The sequence below is a fragment of the Rhinopithecus roxellana genome, chromosome 20 (assembly GCF_007565055.1).
Source record: "Rhinopithecus roxellana isolate Shanxi Qingling chromosome 20, ASM756505v1, whole genome shotgun sequence".
NCBI lineage: Eukaryota > Metazoa > Chordata > Mammalia > Primates > Cercopithecidae > Rhinopithecus > Rhinopithecus roxellana.
This window is the reverse complement of record NC_044568.1, coordinates 52,194,903-52,201,308: the sequence shown is the minus strand read 5'-3', so window position 1 is coordinate 52,201,308 and position 6,406 is coordinate 52,194,903. Positions and strand designations below refer to the sequence as shown.

Here is a 6,406-nt window from a genome sequence, read left to right as displayed (position 1 = left end):
ATAGGATACAGAGTTTGCTGCTCAAGGCTATTTTTTCTGCTTCCATTTACCATGATGCCATAAAGTAGCTACTGTGGCAAGAGAAGTGTTAATGCTAAAAAGGAGGTTTTGGAAACACTGTCTTGCCAATGCAAAACAAAACAAAAAAGGCAAGTGTGAAAAGCTGAGAAACACACTTTGCAGAAACAATAGGTTTTTCAACACAACTACCAGAAAAATACGCTGTTAAAGTAATATCAGGATGGAGTAGAAGATCACTTGAGCCCAGGAGTTCAAGGCTGTAACGAGCTATGATCCTGCCACTGCACTCCAGCCTGGGTGACAGAGCGAGACCCTGTCTAAAAACAAAATAAACCAAAGCTAATTATACAAGGCCTTTTTACATCCAGGAGGCTTACAAATACCAGATCCACGGAAAATTGACTTGAAAATTTAACAAAGATTTCTTAATTTTCTGCTCTAAAGCAATCCAATTTCATTAGATTAGCAAAGTTGACTTTTCCTTAGTAAGTGCACTGCTTTTTAGAGTATTTATGAAGTTACTGCCATATTTCATGTTTAGTATCCTCAGATCTTAAAGGTAACCATGACTAGAAATAGAATGAGGTTTTCACATAAACTAATAATGTATGTGTCTTACTTAATGGATGGATGCTATGAAAGATGAAAATGGCCACCAGAATGACTGTAAGCAGATCGCTGGCTCTAAACAGAGGTGTCTCTAAATGTACATCAACATAAGTGCAACCCCTTTCAGATTTAGTTTTTTTTTTTTTTTTTTTTTTTTTTTTTTTTTTTTTTTTTAAAGATATGGGATCTTGCTAGTTGGCTGGCCTCGAAATCCTGGGCTCAAACCATCCTCCTGCTCAGCCTCCTGAGTAGCTGGAACTACAGGTGCATAGCACTGGACCTGGCTTCAACATTTTGTAGGGCAGATTTTCAACATACAAACATACTTTGTGTTGCTCCTGTCTTTTCCACAAAAAGGCAGAGTGTGAGTAACTTTCCGGTGGGTCTGCAACAGGCTTGTTCGTTCATCCTGGGTGGGGCAAGATAGAGCCTAACTAAGCCCAGGGCCAGACTCTGTTTTTTGGGGGAGGTGGTAAGAGGGAGGCAGCACAGGCCACACAGCACAGTGTGTGGAGACCAAGAGAGAGGGCTCGGCACAGGGTCTAAGGGCTCAGCAGAGGTTTCTGCTATTTTTACAAGGAATATAGGAGCAGGTATCTGCACTTTGGAAATCTGTTTTGGCTTTTCACAATACATCCTTCCCTTCAGGGTATCTCACATGCTTGCTTTAGAAAATTTAAGCCTGACCCAGTCATAGACAGGGAACAGGTTATGGGACTTAAGCTTTGGCCTAAATCCAAAAGAGAAGACAGCACATGCTCTTGGGAGGCAGGAGGAAAACCAAGGAAAATAATTCCGCGGGGAGGTGACAGACAGAAAGCCACCTTGAAAGGTTTTAGGAAGGCTGTATCGTTAAAATGCCTCCCAAACTAGCCCTCACCACACCTTCATCCCAAGTAGCTCTGCCAGTTCCCCTGGACTTCTAACTGGAGGTGGCCTATGCTGCTGTTTCAGTCTCAGCACAAAACAGCTTCTTACGTGCAAATGCTGGAGGTGATTCTCCTCCCTTTATGAAACAAACCCAAGCCCATTCGGAACAAGATCTCGCTCCCGCTGTGATGTATTGGCATCTGAGGGCAGGAGAGAGAAGGGGGCTACACAGGCACCTCACTCTTTCCTGTGCTCCCCATGCAAGAGAACGCCAGTTTAAAAAATCAAGAGTAAGAGGTATTTGAAGAAAGGGGAAGAGAGAATTTGGTGGATCCAATAAAGCACATTTATTGTAGCGATGTCTGAACTTTTTTCCTATGTGTTAAGAGAAAACAGTGACTGCTGTATCACAAACCTTTTCAGTAGGTCACACTGATTGTTACAAATTCCTAGATGGAGTCGAAGAAAAGACAGTAGGAAAGGTACCGCTCTCTGAACTTTGTACAAAATAATTCATATAAAAAGGAAAAAAGGTAAAGGTACCATAAAGTTTCCCTCTCAATTTCCTAAGGTTTGGTTAGAAAACTTGACCAAATGTAAGTATAAAAAGTACAGACGTCACTCTGTACAACTCGGGAAGTCTAAGTCTTGTTTTCCTAATACAAAAGAAATGATCATTTCCCTTTCCTGGCCCTGCACGCATGTGAGCTTTCTGGGTGGCTGAAGACTACCACCCTGAGCTCCTGTTACCACCAGCGATGTTTGCTTTTGCCCCTAAGGATAAAGGCTTCTGTGGCATCAGTGGTGTCACTCCCACTGTGCAGAGCTGCAGCGGCTCTGTGAGGCGACACCACGTGGAACAGTGCTGTTCACAGCCCAGCCTGACGACAGAAACACCCACACAGAGCTTCTCAAACAGCTCAGCACCGGCACTCCACGTGTCTACCCTGATCCCAGGACGCCTGGACGACATCAAAATTCAAACAGGATAAAAACTCACAAACACATTCATTGGAGTATAAGATGTGGGCTTTTTTTTTTTTTTTTTAAAAAAAAAGATAGTTCAAAAGCCTTAAAAAGTATTCTCTCCAGATTATAAAAGGTTAGTTAAAACTGTTTAATAGGAACAATCTTGCACAAGCAGAAAGAGCTTTGATTTGGAGGATTATAGCAACATACAACTGAGAGAGTCCACAGGGACAGTCAGACGGGATGTCTGCACCTCTTCTAGAGACTCTGTGTTAAAAACACGACCGACTGAACATTCTGCCCCCTTTCAAGGCACATGCCACTTCTTAAAACGGTCAGCTTTCCACACAGGCTACAAGATATTTTATTTACATTTAAAAATAGGTTTTCTTCTTCAACATAGTGGAAAGGCCTGGAGCCCAGTCACAGCGGCGCCTGCCTAGCACAGGTGCAGGACAGCTTTATTGATCTCTGGGTTTGTCCAGTCATTCCGAATGTCATCCAGGTGGTTATCGAAATCCACAAGCGTCTCGTAGGACCGGCTGTCCAGGAGCGAGGCTGAGATTCTCTGTGCCTCCGGCCAGTCTTCACAGTAGTCACTACGGGTCAAACATGAAGAAGTCAGCATCTAACAGTGAAAATGGGCGGCTTGTAACAGCATCAAGAGAGAAGGCCAGCCATATGCACAGTGGTATGAGGAGAGATGGCGCAGAGTACTGAGAAACATGGGCATTTCAAACGCATGAAGACGTACACAGCATAGAAAACATGGTTAATATGTGGAAGGGACTCCCTTCACATGGAATTTTGAGAAAGTTGGAGGCAGATGACTGAAGCTTTCTGAGTGGCCACAGATACATCAAAGCAAAGGCCTGGGAAGAAGAGTGTCTGTGCCCTAGGGCCTGGGGTGGGAAGACCTATGAATACCACTGAGGTTCCCTCCACCGCCTGGAAGCGCTGGAGCACTGGGGCCTACAGCAGCTGGGGAATATGCTTGGTACCATGCCTCTGGAGAAAACGCTAACTGAAAACACAGGCTGGGCGAGAGCGGCTCTCGCGTGGCCAGGTGCTGACGAAGCCCCGTCTGCACGGCGGCATGGGGCGCACTCACTGGTGTGGGTCTCTGCACCGCCATCTGTTCTCATGGTGCTCGTACACGTGGATCGTAGGCGCTACGCAGTCCATCGTAAACTTGGTGTTGTCTACCTGAGCACAAGGCAAAGGACACGAGAGTGAACAGAATGCTAGCCAAACAGCAGCGGCAGGCACCTCCTCGGGGCTCTCCCTGCAGCAGTGCCCATGCTGGCTGGGGCAGAGACTCTTCCCACAGAGCCGGTATGCAGAGTGGCGCGAGCGTCTGGCCTGAGGAAAACTGTTGTGTTATGCAGGAAAATGTCAAGTCCTTCATTGCTTTTTCACAAAAGCGAAGCTTCCAAACAACTTCTTCCCTCATCCTAGGATTCTGTCTGAATCAAGGCTGTTCAGCAAGGCCCTCGATGTCATCTGCTCACATACAAGTGCCTTCCTTCCCTGCACCCCTAGAGGCTGTGCTGGCTGTTCTAATTCTGTGCTTCTCGCACTTGGCATGTTCAGATCAGAATCACCTAGAAGGTGTGTTAACATGGACCGCTGGGCCCCACCCCCCCACATTTCTGATTCAGTGGGATCTGGGGTGGGTACCTGGGAATTCGCATCTCTAACAAGTTCCCAGGTGCTGCTGCTGGCAGGGGACCCCATTCCTACTTGTGTAGTGATGCGGGAGCACATAAGCCACGGTTTGGGATTCGACTGGTCTGCAGCTTGGAGAAAACTGCAAGAGGCGGCAATGGTCTCAAGCAGATAAATGAGTGAAGGGGTTAGCGGAAAGGAAACCGCCGCAGAGCAAGCTCCATGTTGGTGAGGGGAGGTGCAAGGGCCTCCCGCATGCTATCTAGAAGCAACTTACCATAATGAGTGCAGTGTCGCTGAAGCCCTCGGCGATTCTGGAGGCCACCTTCTCTGCAACCTGGTTTGGACTGTCAAAGAAATAGTCAGGCTACCACATTCCAATCAATGCCATCCAACACTGTTTACAAAAGGCACAGTCAACACCAAGACTTAACAAGCAACGACAGAAAGACTGGCGGAGTCAATAGGCTGCACGTGCTAGCTTCACCGGTTTACTTATTTAATTTTTTGGTAGAGACAGGGTCTTGTTCTGTTGCTCAAGCTGGAGTGCAGTGATGTAATCATAGCTCAATGTAACCTCAAATTCCTGGACTCAAGCAATTCCACCTCTGCCTCCTGAGTAGCTGGGACTATAGGCACAGGTCACCACACCCAGTTACTTTTTAGTGGTTTTTTTTTTTTTTTTTTTTTGGTAGAGACGACATCTTGCTATGTTGCCCAGGCTGGTCTTGAACTCCTGGCCTCAAGCAATCTTACTGCCTTGGCCTCCCAAAGTCCTTACAGGCATGGGCCACTGTGTCCAGCCTACTTATTTATTTATATTGCTGGGGAGAGTCTGAGGGCAGTTCCCCACAGATGAAGAAATCGCAGGGGTCAGCACATTTGGAGTGCAATGGACGAACCTTGCCCTGGGAAAACCACCTTTGCGATCTTGGTGCTTCCCCTGCCAGGTAAATATGTTCTGCCCATTTAAAGTGGCTCTTGGTGATGACAGCCCCACTGTGATGGGTGTGGCCAGCAAGGACGGGGAACGCTGTTGGGTAACAGGGTGCATCATGCAAAGCAGGTCCTTGCCTCACTCCAACCAGAAAGCCCCGGTGATGGGATCCTGAGAGGCATCTCCTAACGGAAGGCTCCCAAGAACCTAGTGGAGAGTTGCCTGAAGCAGGCAGATAAACTCTACTGCGGGGCACCTGCCAGCCCCTGGGTCAAACTCCAAGTCTCCCAGGCTGGCCTTCTCAAATTCTCCATCTGCACGCTAGCAAAGCAACCTGTCCACTGCAACAAGTAAGAGCAACCTCAGGGCAGCTGGCGGTCCATCACCCTTTGAGGAATTCCTCAGCCTTTCCACATCTTCTCCATGCTCATGAGCCTCCACTGCTGGCTCTGGCCCTGCCGCCATCCAACCCTGATAAATGCTCCCTTTCTACCTTAAGTTAATAGAACTAATTACAGAGCAGCTCCTACACCATTCCTGCTCCATGTCTCCATACACAAAGTTACTCTTCTAGCCTATGTCGGGAAGGGGCCTTCTCCTCGGGGGACTTATTTATATTCTTCCTGTGTCCGAGCCCCAGTTCTGCCTTCAAATCTGTGTTAAGTCTTTATTTTCAGGGAAAAGCAAAAGCATTGAACCGGTTCTCTCTAGCTGCTGTCCAGCCTCCCTCCTCCCTTCCACGCCTGTTTCTTCAACTTCTTTAACAAGCCGCTAGTCTTGCGCCATGTCCTCACCACAGCTCTGTGCAATCTGCCATCTACCCCATTCCCTTGCAGAGCAACACCTGGAAGTCTCCTGACCACTGCCTGATGGCCACAAGACTGCTATCCCCTCAAAAGCCTCTCTGTGGGAACCCACCACACTCAGGCAGGCCAGCCCATTTCCAGCCTCTCCAACCTGAGGCCACCTTTCCCTTTGCTCTTCCCCACCCTGCAGGCCACAGGTCCCTTCCTGTATTCTCCCTGCCATTTATTTCCTTCAGGCTCTCACCTTAGGCAGGGGCTTCTAAAACTGCTTCCTAACTGGTCTCATAATTTCTAGGCTCGCTTGCTCTCTTTTTTAAAGAGATAGCGTCGGATGGGTGCAGTGGCTCATGCCTGTAATCCCAGCACTTTGGGAGGCTGAGGCAGGTGGATCACCTGAGGTCAGGAGTTTGAGACCAGCCTGGCCAACATGGTGAAACCCTGTCTCTACTAAAAATACAAAAATTAGCTGGGTGTGGTGGTGCACGTTTGTAGTCTCAGCTACTTGGTAGGCTGAGGCAGGAGAATC

The 6,406-nt window shown here is 47.8% G+C and overlaps 1 protein-coding gene and 1 pseudogene across 2 annotated transcripts in view; both read right to left on the bottom strand.

The window, feature by feature from the left end:
* Positions 1-1,823: 1,823 nt before the first annotated feature.
* The window catches only part of EMC8 (ER membrane protein complex subunit 8), a 21,829-nt gene continuing 17,246 nt past the window's right edge, over positions 1,824-6,406 (bottom strand). The window contains exons 3-5 of one of the 2 annotated variants that reach the window (XM_010355606.2): positions 4,415-4,484; positions 3,581-3,675; positions 1,824-3,068 (exon numbers count right to left, since the gene is read on the bottom strand). In XM_010355606.2, the coding sequence (XP_010353908.1) occupies positions 2,909-3,068; positions 3,581-3,675; positions 4,415-4,484 (325 nt within the window). In that variant the 3' untranslated portion in view covers positions 1,824-2,908. The remainder of the gene's footprint in view (positions 3,069-3,580; positions 3,676-4,414; positions 4,485-6,406) is intronic. The other variant, XM_010355607.2, reaches the window with a different exon arrangement.
* Positions 4,962-5,095, bottom strand: LOC115895379 (annotated as a pseudogene).